General features: G+C 43.7%; 1 protein-coding gene across 1 annotated transcript in view; it reads left to right on the top strand.

Moving 5' to 3' along the window:
- The window catches only part of ADCY9 (adenylate cyclase 9), an 88418-nt gene extending 73478 nt beyond the window's left edge, over window positions 1-14940 (top strand). Inside the window, exons 7-10 of the mRNA XM_086473079.1 lie at window positions 739-898; window positions 3836-3984; window positions 6914-6955; window positions 13660-14940. Of these exons, the coding sequence (XP_086329205.1) occupies window positions 739-898; window positions 3836-3984; window positions 6914-6955; window positions 13660-14848 (1540 nt within the window). The 3' untranslated portion in view covers window positions 14849-14940. The remainder of the gene's footprint in view (window positions 1-738; window positions 899-3835; window positions 3985-6913; window positions 6956-13659) is intronic.
- Window positions 14941-22442: the final 7502 nt, after the last annotated feature.

Here is a 22442-nt window from a genome sequence, read left to right as displayed (position 1 = left end):
CCGTTCCTTCCCGCGTGCCGTGTGCGGAGCCAGCCGGGTTGCTATGAGAGATCCCGGCAGGCGAGCGGAGGAGCGTGGCAGCTGCCAGCTGGCCCCCGAGGTGCTCATCGCAACTGCTTCTCGGGCTCTGCTGCCTGCCGAGGGTGCCAGCTCTCAGCCCACACTCTTCTTCCCCTTCCCTAATGAGAGGGAACGGAGTCTGACTGCAGACGGGAGCTTCTGTCGGGGTGGTTGGAACTGGGAGAACTGGTTTTGATGGCAGCGTAATGTTAAGACAGCAGGGATTTGCGCAGCCTGTGGATGACCGATCTGTTAGCAGGGTACACAGCCCTGCTTTTCAAACGTTTCTGGTGTTATTTGAGTAACTTTTTAACTTGTAAAAGCTTCCCCTCTCCCCACCTGCTTTAAGGCTAAATATTTATGAATGGAGAGAAGTCTTTCCTACACTTACCTTCCAAGTAAGTGAAACTTGGATTTCAGTTTGTTTTCTCAAAGCCCACCATCCCACTTGCTCGCCCTCCCTTTGCTGACACCCCTTGCCAGAGCAACCAACCAGTCGTCTTTCAGCAAAGGGGGATTATTTCCTGAAATTACCAGCAGGTGCTGTGGCATGTAGTGTGCTGTGATTGCACATGTGGTCTGAGTAAAGGATTTGGAGTTCTACTATTACAGGTAAATTAGATGTATGAAGTGATGCGCTGAAATTAATGCCTCGATCTGTGATTTCATTTGTTCCAGAATGGCGTTCTTTCTGGAGGAGGTGATGACTTGCACCAAGCGTCTCCTGGAGGTGATATCTGGCTGGCTGCCTCGACATTTTTTTGGTGCCATCCTGGTTTCTCTCCCAGCTCTTGCAGTTTTTTCACACTTCACCTCTGATTTTGAAACAAATATACATGTAAGTTGTCGAACTCTGCTTCATAATCTGACGTTTTGGATCTAACAAAGCTTGTTGCTTGCCTGCCATCTTCCTTCAACTCCTCATACTTTGCAGCAGTTTGATACAGATCCCATAGAGGGATAGGGCTTTCGTGTATGATGAAATGCCCAGTTTGTTATGTAAATACAGCCACTTGCTTATTTGAAAACTCTCATACAAAAGAGGAGAGGGATACCTGTAAGTGCCTGCCTACATGTGTGTTTTTTTGTTTTCTTAGACCAAACACTTCTAGGTGTTTATTCTAGATAATGCAAGTGGTGTATCTCAGGCTTTTCATTGCATCCATTCTGGTTTTGATTTAGTTTGTAGCCAGAGATGCTGTGTATACTGAAAAACTTTGCGTGCACATTAGTGAATCTAAACAGCGAGAATGGTGTTAGCCATGGATGTGTTTTCTTTGCAGTGAGATGGAGAAACTCAAAGGAGAGAGCTCTTAGTAGATAGAAATGATTCCCCTGCAGGGGCTGCAGGAATGGTTAAAGGATGCAATAGCTGTCTTCTGAAAAGAGATGGAAAGAAATGGGCATATTTAGCCCAGCCACAGAAAGACCCACAGCGAATTTAATAAAAACGTTCAGAAAGGGGAAACAAGGGGTTAAATACTGGGGAGGGCACGAGTAGTTTCATTTCAAGGCTAACTGTAGCATAAAATCAGTGCTTTAAAATTGTTTGTGAATAAAATGGAGTGGAACTGGAAGTGAAAGTTCATTTCTCTGCAATTTTCTCTGAGGTAGCACAGTGTACACTGTTTCCTTTCCAGGATCTTCAGGGAATTCTGTTCCACAAATCCCTTGCTATTTCAGGGCCCTGGGTGTGGGTAACAGCCAGATCCTCTTCATTCTTCCTGTCACAGTTTAATACTGGGTGTCAGGAAGTGTTTGTTCCATGGGAATGCGTGGACCAGACATTTGTTGGTCCTTCCTGATTTAAACATCTATTCCATGGTTATCACAGTCACAGAAGTGTGTATTTGATACTCTTTCACATCCCATGTTTAAAATCATTCTGCAGCTTTTACCTTCTGTGAATGTTAGTTAACTATTTTTAAGCTGTGAATGTATTAATTATATTTTTTTGGTTTAATGGTGGTCTTCCTCCCTCGTGACTACTAGTAAACTAATTGTAGGAATGTTTTCCTCACGCTGAAGGGAGCTGAAAACCTTCAAATCTCTCAAATCTGTCCATTGATTTTTATATCATCCCATTCATCACCATCCTTGATCATCTCTCCAAATGTTTAGAAATGGTGTTGGAAGAACCATTCTGTTAGTGTATTCTCGATACCTGTTCGGATCAGGTCGTTAGTCTAAATGCTTCAGGCAGCAGCAGTAAGGTGGTGGTGTTTGTCACCAAACTGAGAATGAACTTTACTTTCTTTCCTCTTGCAGGTCCTCCAGAGTCGTGGGGTTGTTGGCTCACTCTCCAAGAGATGTCCCAACTCGTCTTGTGCTCAGTGTTTCAACAATCATGGAGCTCTAGGAAATGGAGTTAATCTATAGAGGGTCAGGTAAGTGTCATATTTTACTATGACATGGTTTTGCGAAGTTTTTTTTTATTCATAGCATTTTATACCCGCCCTGGATATAAAATAATTAAAATCAAATTAACAAAAACAGCAATGCAAAAAAAAAAAAAACTTTCCAAAGCCATGCGTACATAGTAAAGCACAGCACTTACTGACCCTCTATAGGCTGGCTTCATGCTGGGGCATCACTTGGAGTGAGAACCAGTGCTCTGCCACTTTAGGAGACCTGAAATGGGGGACAAAAGTAAGTTTAAATTATGTTTTTTTTATGGACACTTCTGAAATTCTTTTATCCATTTTTGAGTGATTTTAAAAAACAACTACTCTGCTTGTGGTTTAAAAATGGTAGATTATGTAAGATTTTTTTTCCCCATGCACTGTGTCTACTTCTGAATCACATGCTTATTTGTTATGCTACAGTATTGCTAATCTGCAGTTTCTGCACTTCAGCTGTAAAGGAAATTTAAAATGAGAGAATGATCATTTGATACTGTGAAATGCAGTATGTCGCTAGAACAGAACTCCATAGTGCAGTCGTGGAATGTCTGTTTTAGCTTGGATGGTCATGAATATTCTTGATAAAACCAAAATTTGCCCATCAGCTTGAGAATTTTGACCACTGTCAATATGTCTGTCCTGCACTTCCTTTTCTTTGTCTAGTAAGGATGTGGAAAGGGAAAGGTTTTTTGAGATAGGGCATTTGGAACAGAAAATCTAAAATTGTCCTTTCAAATTGGCACAAGTGGTGGTGTTACCAAGCATCAGCTGACAATGACTGATTTTTGTTATCAAACCAGAGTTTTTCTGATTTGAATTCACCTGTTGCTGGCCAGGATGATACTGTCCTCCAGGAAGTGTTTTAAGAGCAGGCAGTTGGGCGAAGTTTCTGAGGGTGAATGTGTTCCACATTTTCAATGCAGTGGAATTTTGACATTCAGCTTAGAACAGTCAGGGTCTAACCCCAGCAACTGAGAGGAGGTTACCATGAATGTTTATGGTCTTTTTCTTGTGGCTTTTTTTTTCAATAAGAAGAGGCACTGAGTTTTTTTGCAAAGGTAAGCTAAAGGTATTGAAAGTTACTAAAATAATGGTTGTGTAACACAGTAATAGAAAATTCCATTTAGGGAAAACGGTGATCAACTACCTGTGCTAAAAGTTTTCTTGCTCTTTGAAGGGAAGACCTCCATCTTCAAGTGCTGTTTCCTGATAGCAGAGCCCACTGTGAGGGCTTAGGTACTGTGTGTGTAATACAAACAACATTAGATCCTTCTCTTCGTATCACAGATTCTTTAGTTTACGCTGGCATTTATGTGCAGAAGGGCTCCAGTCAGCAGGAAGAAGCTAACTCGCACTCTCTCTCTTTGTTGCAGTACACCATGTTTATGTGCTGTGCGATTCTGATCACCATTGTGCAGTACTGTAACTTCTGCCAGCTTAGCTCCTGGATGAGATCTGTGTTGGCAACCGTAGTAGGAGCAGTGCTTCTCATTCTGCTCTACATCTCCTTGTGTCCAGACAGGTGAGCATCACACCTTAGCGCTCGTACACTGTGGTTTAGATGAAGAAATTTGGGGGTTTCCACCAGTGAAGAGAGGGTCTAATACATGGGATTTTAGTATCTGCCACTATTTTCTCCAGCATTTCAAACTTAATAATTTTATTTGAGAAGAGTTCTGCATTTATTTTTGTTAAGGATTTCAGGATGATATCTGAGGGGCCCTTTCCTGTAATCTGTTTTGAAATGACACTGTCCTCAACTGATGTGTTTCTAGGGCACGCCTGTTCTTATCAGCCCATAGAATTACATTTCACTGTTTGTTTGAAAATCTATTTTATTAACAAATTTCTGAGGCATTTGGTGGTGCCAGAGAGCCCAGTTGTTCCCCCCGACTCCTCTGGATTTATTTTTGCCCCTAGGAACCGTGTATCTTTCTTCCGCCTCCTTCCTCAAGGAGTTTTCCACTGGGGAAGGCAGGTGCTTAGATTAAATAGGATTCTAATATTTCTTTTCTCACTTTCCTGCCTTTTCAGAGGACGCTGCAAGACAGTAACCGGAGGAATAAAGTTAATGCACTTTCTGTGCAATAACCTTAAGGCTTTTCAGGTTTTCCTCCGATAAGCAATTTTCCCCATAGGAGAACTTGTTTGCAGTATTCTCCTTCTATTTTCTTGCCAAGAGAGTCAAGGGAGTCCTTCCAGCCATCCACTCCGATTGTCAGAATTTTGTAATCAACTTGCACTTCTCAGTGGCTTAAGAACTATCATGGGCTTTGGCACTCTTACCACAGTGTGGACTTTGCAAGGACTTCTTACGCTAGATTATTCTGGTTCCAATCCCTTCTTCAGAGCCCTGCTGAATCATATGGTGAAAACCATGAAAAAGCCCCAAACAAACCAAAAAGAGTCTGCAGATACATGTTTTGTGTGCGTATTTAGCTTTTAATCCTCTATTCTTCAGCGGTCTCGTTTAATCGTGATCTAATTTATATTGAAAGAGACGGGGAGAATAGAAGTCACCCCTTAACACCTGTTCATACCTGTGATTGGGAAGTGGCTGTAAGGCTTGTAGGAAGAAAGTATTTCCTTGGAAAAAAAATAACTTGGAACTGGAGTCAGTTGACAAATGGTTTCTAGATCCTATTAGACTAAAGAAAAATCCCTTTCTTGTCTGTTGGACTGCAGGGTAGTTCTTTCTAGCTTCAGTGGAGGGAAGCAGTGTTTAATTTCTGGATGCCTCCCCTTTCTCACCTTTGATTTGTCCCTTTGGTTTTACTTGTCCAGCTTACCTAACATCGTCCAGCACACCGTGACCCTCTCTCAGTAAGAACGGTCACTTTCCACCCATTGGCTTTTTCCTTTGTCACACTGATGCTGGCACTGTCCATCCACCAGCTTCACCGAGAAGTTAGCCCCAGGTTTGGTTTTTCAGGGAAGAGAGCGAAGAGCAAAGCCTTGATGCCATTTCTTGACTCCCTGGCTACTCCTCCAGAGTTCCCCCAAGCGGGGGTTCTTGCAGCTCATTAAGCTACATGCACGTTAGCGTGTCTGCGTGGAGCTACCATGGCATAACTAGATGTTGGTTCATGGCAGAGCCTTTTAAAATAGGTTAATGTAATATATTTGTAGCACTAAAAGTCTTCACACAAAGGCAGGCAGGCAAGCCAACGCGTGACAAAGCCATCGTAGTGGCTGCCGTTCCCTGAGTGGTGGTTTGAACAGCCCTCTGTGCGTCCGTGTCGAAGGCGTTTTGTCGCAGAAGAAAATCGAGAGGTTCAGTGCCATAATTGTAACTCCCAATTCCTTACTCAAAGACACAGTTTTAGAACAAATTATATGTGGGATTACAAAATCATCTTGTGCATAGGCTCTGTATTAAGACTTTGTGCAGAAAGACAGATACAAAACTTGGGGTTTTCCCTGCATTTCAGCTTTATTAAGGGAGTGGGAGAAGCTGTTCTGAGCAGAGAGGTGGAGACCTCACTGTTGTATCAGTTCCTGGCATCAGCTTTTGCTGCTAAAGGGTGGCAGGAATGTTAAACGCTATGTTAAGAAATTTTGCTAATGATAGCATATTTTCACTGGTGGTTTGGGTAGCAGTGACCGTTAATGGGCGAAGTACAGAAGTCACGGAATACGTTGTTATTTCATCTTTTTAAAATAAATATTTAAGTTAATAGACAGAGCTGTTCAACTGCAGAGCTGATAAAGTGATTTAGAGAATTTCTCATGGACAAAAATACAGGTTAAATTACTGAGATCCATAATTTTTGTTAATAACAGCTTTTTTATTCCTCTCATCATTAGTCTGGACAAAATTTTTTTGTCATGGCAGTAATTGCAGCTTTATGCATCACGGGCAAATGCATTCTGCAGATTTCTTTATTACTTTTTCCAAAAGTAACTAATGCTGAGAGTTGTAGTACTTGAGTGCGGTAGAGAAATTGTAATGCAAGCAAACACAAAAATTGCGTGAACTACTACTTATTTTCTCTAATGGCGTTTTCAAAAATAGGCCCTGTATTTGTTTGATTTTTTTTGTTGGGGGGTGTCAGGTTTGATTTTTAGGGTTTTTTTTAATCTTTGTATTGTGTGGTCAAATAAAATTAAAACATAACTGGGTTTTAGAGTTCTGAAATTAATTTTCCATGTTTCCAAGGTAAGATTGGATTGTTTAACTCATTCCCCACATCATCTTGACTGCATTATCATCAGGTACCCTTTAGAGGTGTTTGCATCTCTGTATGACTGGTCGCTTCTCCCAAGGAAAAAGTGCAGATAAGTCATGTTCAAACAAAGTCTGTCTGAAGCTGCTCAAGCGTGCAATGCAATTATTGGTCCTACAGTCTACATAATGGAGAAGTTTAAAATGCTGACTGAATTTCTGGCAGGATGCTTTGTTTCTTGCTTTAACTTTCCTTCTGAAATCAATGCTTTTTTTTTAATTTCAGCTCTGTGGAAACTTTTCATCTAGATTTGGCACAGAACTTTAGGTAAGCTTTATATAAAATTGCTGTCTTTATCTTTAGGGATAGAAATGTTTTTGGTCAATTACGTGTAGCAAAACTTTGCATCCACAGTAATGCATTTGGGAATTCAACAAATAGGTTCAGCAAGTTGTGTTCAAGCTCCTTGTGCACCTAACTTCCTTTACAGAGCATTTGGGTGTGACCAAAAATCATCAGAGAGCTGATGCTGCAGTCACTGAGTTATGTAATGCTATTTTCTTTTGAAATTTGATTTCTAGGAATTAGAACTGTGGAGGAGCTATATCTGTGTTTCTAGTAGTAGCAGTTTTTAAAGAGTTATCCGTACATGATGAGCTATTTATTTGATTTGCACCATTCAGAAGTGTTCTGAGTTGGATACTATCCACAGCTGGCCAGGTGAGAATTCCCTGTGGGAGAGGAGCTTCAGCTGAAAAAGATGGCTGTGAAGCCAGCTGCCTTTGCTGGGATGGAGACGTGCTGGTGGCGACAGTCTGGGTGCTGTCTGCCACCCTGAGCTCGCTTAGGCAGAACAGCAAGTCGTATCCTTGCGAGCAAATGACATTTTAGACCCTAGACTTCTAAACAAGCAAGCAGAAATCTTTTCCTGGGTTATTAATAGTCCCTTATAAATAAACATGTTAAAGATTCACTCTGGTTATTTCAGTGTTGAATTTCTCGTGGGTTTATTGCAAGTTTTGCAATACCATTTTAAAAGTTTTTTATTGGTTTTTGGTATTGGAAGAGTATGTGTTTGCTAATCACAAATTCAGGGGTGATACTGGGGCGATGTTGTACTCGATTGAACCAATGACCCTGTGAATATGTGACTCAGAAATTCACCTAAACAAGTGTGTGTTCAGGAGCATGTTGCTTTTACCAGGGCTATGTATCAGAACAAAATTACTTTTAAAAAATGTTGTCTACGTGAATGCTATGGTAGTTTAGAAAACGTGTGGGTTTTAAGTACGGAGAGACGGTAACTGCTTTCAGGTTAGATGTTTATTGACCAGGAATTTAGCACTTAATACAGTGTTGGGTTTTTTGGTTTGTTTGGGGGCTTTTTGTTTTGGTTTGGTTTTTTAACATGGGTTTTCCTTTTTGTATGGCTTTGACTCGTGAAAGGTGACTTCATTTTCGTAACAGAATCCCAGTTCACTAGATCCAGAATGGAAAGTTAAAGGCAAAAGAGCAGAGGCAGCTTGATTTTTTTGTAAACTGAAACACAGAAGGGAATTTGCTGAAGGGGCAATGTACAAAATATTAAAGCACGGTGATCACTGAAAGTAATGTTTTAGGATTAGCTTGAGTTTGGATCCTTAGCACTTTATTATTAGTTTGTGAAATCGCTGAACCTTTTGTGCTGCTCAGAATTACAAATGTCTTGCCCAGCACTGACAACAGCTTAGCAGGCTCCTGACAGGCTGCTAATCCCTAATAAAGAATTCCTTCTGCTTTAAATAGTTGACAACACAGTCTTCCGCTCAGTTGCTGATTCCACATCATCATTTATTAGAAATCTGTCTTAAAATTAGCTATCATGCATTGTTTGCATGAAAATATTTTTCTTCCTTAAATGTGTCATATAACTTGTAACTCATGGCGAGTAAAGGTAAGCGTGGGGAGGAAACCAAACCACGCAGAAGATATTTGGCAAACAGGCGTGGAGCGCGCTCTGCCTGCTTTGCAAATCCTAGCTGGCGCTTGTCTTGGTTTGAAAGACAGGTGTCTGCGGAGGAAGGCAGGAGCCTCCCTTGAAATGGAAAGTGCAACCCCCTTCCCTCCAAATTATTATCATTTTGAAATTAATGGGCCTTCAGGCAAAGATATGGGGAATAGGAATAACAGTTCTTTACTAATATATATATATATATATATATAACACAAGGCAAGGAAAAAAAAACCAACCCACTGGTTTACACTGACAGAGTCAGAAATACAACCTGACACCCTGTTAGGGTGGCAGTAGCAGTCCGATAAGATGCTGGCTGCAGTCCTCCTGAAGCGATGGATGTAGTTCTGTTGAAGCAGCGATCAGGTAAAAGAGTCTGGTCTTCCTCCGAAGGTCCAGTGGTAGGTAGGTAGCTCTTGTCCTCTGGAACTCCGCGGGGGGGGGGGGGCGGAAACTCCTCTGGGAATCCAGCGAAAGAAGGCTGCTAGGGTGTTCGAGCTCTCAGTTTTTATTTAGCATGGACTGCTTGGCTCCTTCCCCCCGGGCGGAGCATCTCACAATGGGATGGGGAGTCGTGAGGCAGTTCCTTGATGGGCCGTTAACAGAAGACAGTCCAGAGGGGGGAGGCAGGGAGCACCGCCCCACCTGGTCTCAACAGCTCCTGAAGATGGTAATAGAATACTTTTTTTTCTCTTTCGGCACATTTTACACTGTAACCTAGGACAGCGCTTTAGTGCCGAATAAGGCAGTGACCAAAATATCTCACTCATTAAACATTTCTAAACTTCATTTTCAACTTTTTAGTGCAAGACGTACTAGATTTGTATTTGATCTGTCACTCCTTAAGTTGGAGAAAAAATGCCTGTATATTGTGCCCAAGTTAATACTGCATCGCGCTGCCCTTTCTGCGTGTTGGCGACAGCTCTGTCAGGTTAGTTGGTCTCTGCCTGTTTTAACGCAGAAATTGGATCAGTCCAGTGTGATCTTTGTTAACAGTCCAGGCTCCACTGATCTGAAGCTGCCCAAACTTGTAAATTAACACAATTCTTCTAAATGTTGGAAGTTAAAAGAGAGAACTAGGAGTTAATCCTATTCTGTTTCTACCATTAATTTGCAAGAGAATTTGGCTTCCCTTTTCGGGGGTCTTTTAACATACATTGTTGTATGCCAGCTTTCTGTGCAAACAGAATTTCCCCTTTTTCCTGGTGATGGACTGGTAAAAAGTTGAAACATTCTTATCCTGACAAACTTTTTTACTCTTCTTTTCTCACTGAAATAAATAAATAAATAAGGTTCTTTGCTCAGCCCAGTCAGCACAAAAGCTTTTCCTGTGCTCTAAGAGGGCCAAAAACTTACTTGTTTTGCACGCCTTTAATGAGGTTATTCCCTTTTCTTGAACAAGAATTGAGATAATTATTGATGTTGCATGGGAAGAGAGATACCAGTAATGGTAATGAAGTCTTAGCACAAAGTTGCTCTCTGGGCTGTCCACACTATGCTCAATATATCAAAATACGGAATTTGCCATGTTTTCCACAAAGACCAGTTCCTCAGCCCAAAAGAGATATGACCATAAGCTTTGTCTTTTAAACAGGAGCTTCTTCTCGTTTTCATTCATTTCTTATCTCAGAGCAGGTAGGGTGTATCATTTTCAGTGTCTGCTCCAGGAAGAACACTGATAGGCCATTTGAGGTGGAAGACTCAAATCACTTGATGGGGGGGGTTATCTGCTTCCACTATATGTTCCTCATCACAAGCAGCAGTCTGAGTTCCCTTCTCCGCACTGTTCCGCCATTGCTTTCCTTTTTAAGATTCAGCAGGCACACATCCTCTTTAAATATAGCAAGATCTCCAAATCCAAACATCAGTTACTGGCTCAGAAGCAAAATGGCTTTCCAAAAATCTTTATAAGTGGAAAGCCATTATCTTTATGATTTGTGATCAAGCCAAAGGAGATTCTGTCTCCGGAGCTCTCACTTGTTCCGTATTCAACACATAGCCTGGGTGAAGATGCCAAGTTAATAGTTAGGCGTCTGTGCCAGGAAGCACTTCACCAGTTTGAGTTAAAGGAACATCGTCGGCTTGAGATTTCAATTTGAATGTTTTTTAAAATTGGTTTGCTGCTGCAGTGCCTCATAAAAAGTAGACCTTAAAGTGATTTTTGTGTGTGTGATCCTTTCTGTTATAGGTTTCTGTTATATCTCCTTTTCATTCTAAAGGGTAGCTTCAGGTCATCTTTGCTAACTGACTGTGTAAGATGATTTATAGTCCTGTAGGTCTTGTAACCTGGTCGCTGCGACATGCAGAGATTTGATTTCCAAATGAGTAAGATGCAATTGCTCCCTCCTTCAGGCTGGCATCGTGGCTTTGTACTAACGCTTATGGCAGTCGCATCGTGATCGAAAATGCCTGTTCTGGAAAAGATACTGCACCTTCTTTTTTGAGATACTAACCCATTACCTTATTAATGAAATCAGGTCAGCTTACAAGTGAGTCACTCATTTCACAGGCAGATCTCTGAGGTTGTACGCCCACGTGGGAAACAAGGTCAGGCCAGCACTTGAGGAGATGATTGAGAGCTCGCAGATGCCAGTACTTCAGGAGTGGTGAATGGGAGGCAGCAGTCTCTTCTTAAAAGGCAGATCTTGTGTTCAACACGAGCCGCTTTTTGTAACGTAAAATTTGTGGTGCTTGCCTAATTCATTTAAGAGGAATTAAAGTACTTTGAGGACTACTTTGTACAATAAACTGTAAATAAAAAGCCTTTAATGACTTAAATAAATCCCTGTGGCAGGGACGTTTGATGTTAGAGCAGATTATCTGGATCAAACTCATACTCTCAAAGGAGTAACATGTCATTGCTCAGATCCTCTAGCAGATCTCTTCCCACCAGATACGGAAAATAATGAACTGTTCTGAAAAGAACCTGAATCGTGCTCATTCGCCGAGATTCATTCCTCACCTTCTCCAGCATTATTTATTTTCTAAGACCTTTTCTCTTACTTATCCTCCTTTCATTTTGTTTTATAAGCCCATCAATCCGTAAGGATATTTTGCCACCTGCAAAGTAGGTAGCAAGGACTGTATTTCAGGAATTGCTACCATTCTAATGATTAATAATTAGCCTTTGTCTCAGTCTCTGACTTGTCTTTCTGGGGAGAAAATGAATAGGTTCATAACAGAGGTTCCGTTGAGAAAAGGAGTTGTAAGGGAGAAAGGAAGGAATCTTAGTACAGCAACACACCGGTAATTACAGAACCTGATTGTAGGGACCTGTTCTCTGAGTTGGGAGTAATCTCCTCCTTTCACTGTTCCGTTGTGTATTTTTTAATATCAAACCAATAAAATGAATATACCTTCACTCCTCCTGGGAGAAGTGTATTTACGGTTGAAAACAAAAGCAGTGATTTCCACCATAATGTGCGGTCTTATCTTTACTCTGGAATTCCACCTGTAAGCCTTCTGTTGCAAATATTTTACTTAGGGGAAACTGTTTCTCCTATAGACTTACTATGATAAAAGCTAGTAGATACAAATGAAGACCGTAGCACATACAAATGTTTTCAGAGATTCTGCGCATTCCTCTTTCACAACTGTGCTGCGATTTTGCTTCATTGTGCTTTTCTGTCAATTGAGTATTTGAGAGTGAGCGTTCAGAAGCAGCACCTGGGTCCATAATACAGCTCAATTGCTGAAGTGTCCGCTTTGATTTCAGAAGCGGAAGCATCATGTCCCCCATGGACGTGAAGAAACAAATGGAACTTAGAAATGTTTTCATGTGTTACAGAAGCAAATTTAATCTTCTCTTCTTGAGCTGTTGCTACAGTTGTGCTTTGAGTTTTAATCTCTGGCTAACATACCCTCATAAGAGAAGTACAGACACTGAGATACGGCTTGCCTTCCTGCTTTTCAAGGAGAAAGGCTGATGTCATGCCTTCCCTTATCAAACCATCTCTTAACTTGAAAAACTTTGGCATGTGTCTGCTCATATCAAATCTTAAGCTTTGGCATAGTTTTATAGAAAAAATTGCAGTTAAGTGACTCCAGAAATCACTGCACGCCAATCTGTCTGGGTTTAGACTTAGCTTCTAGGCTTGCATAGGTGGTGTCTTCTCAGATTAAACTTGTGTTTTCACATCTCTCCAGAAAGTTGAGATTGTAGACTGCAGATGTCTCCTTGTTAAGGGCGGTTTGGCGCTGGAAGCGTGCTCCATCAGTGCTTCGTAATATGCACAGGCAGTTGACGAATTGTCAAAAGGATTTGAAATATTACTCTCAATCTATGTGGGACATGAATTTTTTTTTTTTTTTTTTTCAATCTCGGCACTTTGAGAAACTTTCCATCTCCACCATGAAAAGCTTCAGTGGTTGTAACGTACAAAAGGTGTCAACCCAGAGCTCCACTTTCACGCAGGTCTCCATGAAGTACAGGGTTATCTTCTTCCAACACCTTCATGTGTTATCATTCAGGGCATACTGCAAAGGTTACTGGTCTTTGATGGGGAGACAAGGAAGAGGCGCTGGAAGTATAAATTATAGATGTTTCTGAACATTGGAGATAATACAAAAAAAATTAATTCCTCAAAACTTACACACGCACCCCCTGTGCAGACACACGTGTACACACATGTGTCTAAACGTACACACAGGCACTACTAAGTATTTTTATATATATATATGTATATATACACACATATTTACCTGTAGTGCTCTCAGTTATATACGTAGGTAACTCTTTTCTTGGTGGAGTCCTTAAAACAGGACTTGTGTAAAGGCTGGGCAATTTCTGTGTTGCTGAACCTGATGATATCCCTATAAGAAAGTACTCAGTTCAAGACTGAAATTAATTCTTTAGCATGCAGATAAACATCTTAACAGCAGCTAAAGTTATCGAAGCATGTTTATAATTCAGTGTGTACGGTACACTCCCTGCACTACTTTTTCTAGCAAAGGTTTTCTGACGGCGCAGAAATGGCAGTGCCCTAACCCTGTGTTTTTAAATGCACCTTTTGTGTTCTTCCCTCTCTTCTGCTTCCAGCTCCAGAAAGAGTCCGTGCAACAGTTCGGTGCCAAATGACACGAAGAGACCAGCAGACCTGATCGGTCAGGAAGTGATTTTGGTTTCCTTCCTTCTGCTCCTCCTGGTCTGGTTTCTGAATCGAGAGTTTGAGGTCAGTTACCGTCTCCACTACCATGGAGATGTGGAGGCTGATCTTCATCGCACCAAAATTCAGAGCATGAGGGATCAAGCTGACTGGTTGCTGAGGAATATTATTCCGTACCACGTGGCTGAGCAGTTGAAGGTTTCCCAGAGCTATTCCAAAAACCACGACAGCGGTGGGGTAATCTTTGCAAGTATTGTGAACTTCAGCGAGTTCTACGAAGAGAACTACGAGGGAGGCAAAGAGTGCTACAGAGTCCTGAACGAATTGATTGGGGATTTTGATGAGCTGCTGAGCAAACCCCATTACAGCAGCATTGAGAAAATCAAAACAATTGGGGCAACCTACATGGCGGCTTCAGGACTGAACACCTCGCAGTGTCAGGACAACAACCATCCCCATGGACATTTGCAGACCCTTTTTGAATTTGCCAAAGAAATGATGCGGGTGGTGGATGACTTCAACAACAACATGCTGTGGTTTAATTTTAAACTTAGGATTGGCTTTAACCACGGCCCCCTCACTGCTGGGGTCATTGGCACCACCAAGTTGTTGTATGACATCTGGGGTGACACTGTGAACATTGCTAGCAGAATGGACACCACCGGCGTCGAGTGTCGTATACAGGTGAGTGAGGAGAGCTACCGCATCCTAAACAAGATGGGGTATGACTTTGACTATAGGGGGACAGTCAATGTGAAGGGGAAGGGTCAGATGAAGACCTACCTTTACCCCAAATGCATGGACAATGGGATCGTGCCACATCACCAGTTGTCTATATCTCCAGACATTCGGGTTCAAGTGGATGGCAGCATTGGGCGATCTCCGACGGATGAGATTGCCAACCTGGTGCCTTCTGTACAGAATTCTGATAAGATAGCCCATGGCACTGATAACTCAGAAACCAAGGACATCCTTCCTTCCGCCAAGAAGCTCCAGAAAGATGCAGTGAAAGCAGAGGAGAGGTGCAGGTTTGGCAAAGCCGCGGAGAAGACTGACTGTGAGGAGACGGGAACTGAGGAGGTCAATGAACTGACAAAGCTAAATATCTCTAAGAGTGTATGATGCAGTCAGAGTTGCATGAAGTGCTCTGTCAATAGAAACACAAAGACCTTTGCAATTGGCAGTTTTCTTTTTCAAGAGAGACCTTCTCAACACCTGGGTTGTACGTTTGTTTTCATTTCAGCGCCTGGTGCTGTGTGGATCACAGCTCTTCAGGGCTTGCTTTCATCCATCTCTCTCCTCCATGCCCCAAATCACATCCCAGGCTCCCCAGCTCCCTGTGCAACCATCATACAGCTGAGTAGAGGATATTAAGTGCCTTCAGATATACTCCATTGGACTCCCTGTCAAGGTACAGAGGCCCCAAGTGAAATCATAGCTTTGGGTATTTATCTAATTTTAAAGAAAAGAAAAGCTGTGGTTATATCATTTTTATTGTTGTTTCTCACAAAACACTTTTTTTGGCTAATGCAACTCCTTGGGTTTTTTATATCTCTCTGAACAATGTTTTACTGTTATCAGACCTTTTGTATGTAAACACACAGACAAATGTGCATGTATCTACCATATGAGACTGACATAAAGTGCCAGTAACGTACCACAAAAGAATGTCGTGGCGAGGGGGTGACACAATTTGACATTGTATTGGGCTGGAGGAGGAGTTCTGCAGTGGCTCAACATTTAGTTAGAGTAGGCTGAACAACTGCTGTAGTTTTATTCTCCTTTCCCAATGCTTACTGTGCCATTGTGTGCTTTGGATACACTTCTTTTCCATATAGCCAATGAGTTACTGATATGTGGGAAAGGAATAAGGGCTCGGACATCACCAGCTCTCGGGACAGGTTTCCAGAAGCAGATGAGTGACCACAAGAGTGTTGCAATTCAGGTCTTAGGAGTCTAAAGCAGTTTCACGTTACTCCGTACGCTAGCTGAATTTGCGAAGGTAGGTGGAGTTGGCGTCTCTAAGCTGGTCTGGTTTGAGAGAGAGGAAGAGCAAAATGAATGTTTTGGGAATGCTTTTATTTATTTATTTATTTTTAATCCTGTTTTTCTTTTGTTGGGGGGTTTTTGTGTGCGTGTGCGGAAGGGATCAGGAGAGATGATGAGTTAATTGGATTAATAAGAGTGATAAGATGGGGTTTCAGCCTCTTTGAACTACCAACCACTGTGAGGATGTTACCTAGGCAATATTTCAAAGCTGGTGAAGCTTCCGAAGCCACCAAACGCAATTGAGTATCCCAGCTTCCCTCTGTACTGACTCAATGGTGCTGCACAATATTTTTCAGGATTTTTCCCCCCTACACTGTGCTTTTGCAGCAGGGACTAGAACAGCGTGCTCCCTGCGTGCCACTGAAAGCAGGAATAGGGAAAAGAGTCCTTTCTAGTGAGCTGAGAAGCACAATAATTTCCCAGTCCTGCAGATGACTCTGTGCAGGTCCCTGGGACCGATGGCCCGCGGGAGCACAGGAACCTGCTTGCGCAGAGGGAGCTGCGAGGCGAGGGCCTCGGGCTACACCAGTCTGCCCTCGGTATGCTTCCATCGCTCCTTCACTGACGTCTGGTGTCCTGCTTTGGGTAGTATTAATTATTCAACTAGTCCAGTTCAGCTAACTCCTTGCGACCCCAAATACAGTGAGAGAATTTTTATGCCCAAAATAAGTTCGTTAGCCAGGGAGGAGCTGGTGCAATGCAATGCCGTGCTGTCTGCGCGTCGGTGTGGGGTTTCATTTCTTCCCATCTGAGCTAAAGTCAGAATGTGTTGATACTTTTTTTTTTTTTTATTCCCTCTGTGATTTTGGGGGTTTGAGTAATAAATATATACATGGTGAAGTTCCTATTCAGCTATTTGAGATCCATCTGCACTCCACGGCCGGCCTGCAGCCCTTGAAGCCTTCGTCAGATGTAAATCTGTGAGACTGCTGGATCTCGGTCAGTTTAGCAAGACTCTGCACGCGGTTCTCGCCAAAGCTGCTGTTTATGCATGTCTAAATTGTGTTTGATAGGAAAGCTGTTTAAAATTAACCTTACTTGCTCAGTCTGCCAGCACACAAAAAAACCCGGGGGGTACTCAACCCCGTACCCTTCTGCCGCAGATGCTGTAGCCTGTTTGGGGGCTATTCCTGACGAGCAACAAGATCAGGTTTTTGTCAGTCCACAGTTTTACAGCAGCCTTCCTTCTCTGTAGATTAAAACTAGCCCCCTTCCGCCCCCCTTCCCGTAGTGGGTTGCACTTCCAACTTTCAGGTAGTCTAATTCTGCAAATACCTCTTGCATCCGAAGAATGTATTCTTGAAACCGTTTTTAGGGTTCTCGTTTCAGTTAAGTGTGTATCAGTATTCCTTTTCTTACAGTCAAGGAGTTAACGTGGTCCAGAATTGTTTACATGCCTTCTAGTGTTACATTAGCGTCTCAAAGTCCTTCAAACCTTTCTCCCTTTCACTGCTTTCTCCCAGTTTTATAGACGACTCTACCCAGCATTTCTCTCTCATTGATAGCTGTTTGCAATGGCAGAGCTCAGTCGAGACACGCTGGCTTCTCTCACGTGTGAGACACTGCACAATAACTAAACCTCCACCAGCAGCAGCCCTGCATCCCGTGAGAGGTTTGCACCCTGTGATTAAACGTGAGGGGAGAAGGGGCTGGAGTCGGGCCCCGGACCCAGAGCACCTTCCTTCTCGTTATTCCAGCGATGCGCTGCAGAACACAAAAGCCTCATCCTCCAGCCTGTAAAGTAAATAATGCTCCCATGCTGCCGTGGGAGCATTGTTGGCTTTCTGGTGACATTAGAATACCAAAAAAAAAAAATCTACTGGGGCCTCTTTTTCATTGGCACTAAGCAAATAAAATGACTGAGGACAGAAGCATTAGTGGACACTAAAATCAAGGGCTTTTGTCTGCTTTGGGCGCTGCTGGCGGTGTTAACTCTGCCTTAGCTCTGGGAAAAGAGTCGTAAAACGTTGGGTGACTACAGTGCCCCTGTCTGCTCATTGCCCCCAGGACAGCAGCGGGCGTTCCACAGCTGAGGCTGCAGGTTCTTCTTTCGGAGGTTTTAAATCTTCTCTTTAACGCAGTGTAGTAACGACATCAAGAAGCTAAGCTCTCGACGTCCAGTTCGGATGGTGAGATTTTCCCAGGCACAAGGAGCAAGGAGGTCCCTATTTCCTACTGTAAAACAGTGGGAGCTGAACCTTTACGCCTTCAAAAAGATGTCCCAGTGCCCCCCAATATTCACAAAGATCACTGGAGGCGGTTTTAGCGGCGTGGTGCGGTTCTGCGTTCCTCTCTGCAGCCGTGGGGGAGGCCATGATCAAAATTCATTTCGTTAAAGTACCTTTTGTGCTCGTTCTGTTAGTGCCAGTGTGATTCGAACACAGTGTAAGAGTTGAGGAGTTGGGTACCTGGAAGTGAGGCCTGCAAGAATAGTCTGTGCACTGCTGCCCTTCCTATTTTTAGGGTGTTTTAATGGTGGTAATTTAAACGTTATCTGGAGGGGGATTGGGAAGATTGCTGACTGTTTGCTCGCCCTGTTGTTGCCTTCTGCCACGGCTCACTTGCAGGAGCGGCTCCAGAGCGTAGGGTAACGAGGAATATGCGGAATGTTTTCTGCAGTGTCATCATAATCTGCTGAAGGTTTTCTGTAGTGTCGTCTTAATCTGCTGCTGACACACAAAAATGCTTATTTTCCTCCCTGCTACTTCTGTGAGACAGATTTCTCATTCAAAATCAAGTAAATGGCATTCCCATTGGTTTTCTTCTGGCATTTGTGATTTTGAGAAGAACAGATTTGCCTGTTATTTCCCAGGATTTGGGGCCGTTTCCCTTTGGTGGAGGTAACACGAGCGCTGGGAGCAGGGTGGGACGGTGCCACTGCCTGACTGCGGCTCCTGCCGTGCCCGGATACAAAGCACAGGAGGATTTTGATGTAACCAAATGAGGGGGGGAGAGGGTGGACTCCTCAAGGGCTTTACCAAACAAATAAATATTTGGATACTCTTACTTCAGGGCTAAAACACAGAAAGGAGGTGCCCAGAGCAAAAATGAAAGGAGCTATAAACCAAACACTGTCCCCATGTCAGCTTTTAGCTAAAGAAGCGTTTATTCTTGATTAAAGGGTCAAGCTTTTAGGGTATCTAGCATTTTAAAATTTCTAACTCTAACCTGTTTCTAAAACTTTAATTCTGAATACAATGGAAAAAGAAAATGTTTCAGGGGAGCAGTTCCTAACTTCATGTCTTTATTTTGCAACATCACAAGAGGCCTAGAGCGCCCGAGGTTGGGTATAACGTGGTCAGTGATTTAACTGTGCTCTTGGCGTGGGGTTTTTTGGATTGGTTGGAGGTTTTTTTCCCAAATTTAAACACTGTGTCTGTTTTCTCCTTCCTTCCCTGCTGTGGTCTTGTTTGCTCGGTCCGGACAGGACGCGTGAGTGGTTCTTGCCTCCCTGCTCCTCACCTTTGCGTCTTCCGCCCTGCACAGCAGCCTTTGAACTCTGCTGCTGCCGGGGGGTGGCTCCAGGCGCTGCTTTCGCTGCTGGTTGCCTCTCTGTTCCCTGGTATGAAGGGAAGGAGTACGTTTGGTATCTTGGTCTATTTGTCCAGTCAGAGCTGCAGCTTCCTCCTTGTGTTGTTGTTAAGCTGCTTAACAGAAGATGCAGAAGAGCAGCAGGCACATCCTGGTAGTTAAATGTAAGAATTCTGTGGAAAAAAATACGTTCTTCATCACACCAGAAGTGGAAAAAAGGTTTTATTACCCTGAGTTTTGCACACTGAGTTTGGCACCCTGAGTGCCAAAGCAAAGAGGGTAAGAAACAAAATCCAGTGTTTGCTGTCAGTGTTGGAATTCAGTGAAGCAGCATTCCTTTAAGTCCTGTTTTAATTAAATATTACAAAACTGCTAAAAGTACAGTAATTATTTATTGATGTGACTTTCCCAAATGCTGAAGACATCGCAGGGGTGGTTTGTTTGTAAATACAGAGTGATCTTCATGTGGAGAGAGAAACAGTCGAGGTGGAGGTGCAGGGATCCCCCAGTGCTGCCATACTTCCCTCTCGATGCCCAGGCAGCTGCGAAAACCCACTTGCGGTCTCAGAGTAATCCTGAGACTTGGCCAGCAGTATGTGGAACGTTGGTTTGGGCAGGAAAGTCATTTATTTCAATGTTTTTTTCCTTTTGAGTTCTTGATACAGGCTGTAACAGTCCTTGGTTTGATTTCTAGGGGAGCAACATTTAAGGTGAAAAACCTGAACTACTGTTGGTTGTTGCTGAGAACACCCTCCACTGCCAGCAGTGGTAGGAGTCTGCAAAACGCTGTAAAAAAAGTTGGAAATTGTAACAATTACACGCTAATTCTGGCAGATGCTGTAGTTGTCCAGGTTGTAGTTTGAGTGAAGATTTTTCAGTCAAGAGCTGTGAAATCGTGGACCGTTTTCTGCTAAAATACATCAAAACTGTAAAGGAACCTGCAGAAGTGCAGCACAGCAGGGTAAGACACAGCGTAGTGATGGGGTTTGGCTCGCTGTGCAAACGCACACGGCACGGGAGGTGCTCTGTACCATCACGTGTGCTTCCGGGCCTGAAATCGGTGAGAAAAGGAGAAGGGGAAGGTGAAACGAGGCATCAGGTTGTTTTGAAGGCTGAGCTTTGATTTCCAGGTGTCGTGTCTTTGCTGGCTGCTGCAGGAGAAGGTTTCTCCAGTGTGAAGCAGAGCCCCAGCTTCCCAGCATGGCGTTCTCTGTGGTGAGATCAGGGAGCCTTAAAATGGGCGTATTTTTTTTTTAGAACCTGCTTTAATGCCACCCTCTGAACTCTGTCCGGAGTGATGAGAAGGAGTTTGGTCAGCAAAAATGGGACACAAGGAGCTTATGGACTTTGTCTTACTGGGGTTCATTTAACATGAACATCAGCTGCTGAGGGGGTTCAAGCAGAAAATAAAGTAGGGGCAAACTACATTTTGTCTTAACAGTGGCTCAGTTCAAGTGGTGCCATGGGGAAGAGTTTTGAGGTGCTTTACAGGCACTCTGTAAAGCTCTGGTAGAAAAAAAAAAAAATGATGCAAATTTTCTTTATAAAACCTTTTTCAAGTCTTCATCAGGTTTGCTAAACCTCTGTCTTCAGCCCGGATAAGTGGCTGGGCTGTACAGTGCGTACGGAAGTGTTTGCTCCTTACCTTTGAGAGGGAACATTTGCTTTTGAGAGAGAAGGCTATTTTGGAAAAAAATAGGTCAGTAGAAGGTATTTAAAGCTTTTTTTTTTTTCCCTGGTACTTGACTGTGGCTGCTGAACCTTTGCTCGCCTAACCGAGCCGCCCAGCCCGAGGCTGGTGAGGAGCAGAGGCAGCGCCCGGCGCGTCCCGCAGACGCGAGACGTTCAACAGCAGCTGTTTCCCACGCGTGTCTCCCAGTTGGGAATCGGCGTCGAGGAAGTCGTCGTTGGTGTTTGACACTTGTGGAAGGGCCCGAGGCTGCCGTCGGCTTCTCGCCTCTGAGCCTCTCCGCGGTGCGCTCTGTCCGCTCCCCGCGCTCCGGCTCGCTGCACCAGCGCGTGTTTTAACCTCCAGGAGTTGCAGCGTTTGCTCAGTCTGAAGAACTGCAGAGAGGGTTATGGCTCAAAACATGTTAAGTTTTGGCTGTAACCAGTTGACATCCAGCGGTAGGCAGCGATGCGCCGCAGTGTCAGAGCCGAGCGCCCCAGCGGGTGACCGCTGCTGGCGGCGCCGCTCGCACGTCCCTCCTGTGAGCATCAGTGCTCAAATCCTCTTCAGATGAGTCAAAACAAAGCAACTTTCTCACCTTTTTTCTTCTTTTCTCCCTTACTCATGTCTTTGCTTGCTTCTGACTTAATGCCTCGGCTAAATATTAGTTTGCAGTTGAAAGATAGTTTGTGTCGGTGGTTGTTGAAAGATTTAAGCTCAGGGCAGGGAAGATGCAGCAGCGCGTGGTACATCTGCGGGTATGCCCAGAGGGAAGGTGCCTCTTTAAGTGTCTTTGAAACTTTGCCTTTATTCGAGTGAGACCAGCGCTTTATTTGTGATTTTTTTTTTTTTTTTTCCTAATAGCAGCTGTATAACTGCATCTTGCTGTCGCCCTGGAAGTTGTCCGGAGGAGGGGGTTTGCAGTATTGCAGCGGTCTGCTCTGCATCGCTGCCTGAACCAGGATTTGGCCACTGTGCAGGTACCGCCGGGGTCCCACCGGCACCATTAGATGTTTCTTCACCATGAAGGTGGTAGGACCCTGGCACAGGTTGCCCCGAGAAGCTGTGGCTGCCCCCTCCCTGGCAGTGTTTCGGACCAGGCAGGATGGGTCTGGGAGCAACCTGGTCTGGTGGAAGGTGTCCCTGCCCATGGCAGGGGGTGGGAACTGGGTGACCTTCAAGGTCCCTTCTGACCCAAACCATTCTGTGATTCCATGTGTAGTAGTGCAGGAGTCCACGGTTGCCCAAGTACCCCTCTCCCCAGTTTAATTTCTTCTAATTTTCAGAGACCATGTTGGTTCATAAGACAGAGACTTGTTACACCCTACTGCGAGTACAGCTTTAAACTTCCAAAGTAATAAACTCTTTAAAGCCAAGAGCCTTAACAACTCCAAACATCTGCTGAGAGACAGAACACAGTTTCAAGTTTGTGCTGGGCATTTGGGAATTTTTGCTGCTCAATGGTGG

This window comes from Leptosomus discolor, chromosome 14 (assembly GCF_034619465.1).
Source record: "Leptosomus discolor isolate bLepDis1 chromosome 14, bLepDis1.hap2, whole genome shotgun sequence".
NCBI lineage: Eukaryota > Metazoa > Chordata > Aves > Leptosomiformes > Leptosomidae > Leptosomus > Leptosomus discolor.
Note: the sequence above shows the minus strand (reverse complement) of the source record. Positions and strands in the feature narration are given on the sequence as shown.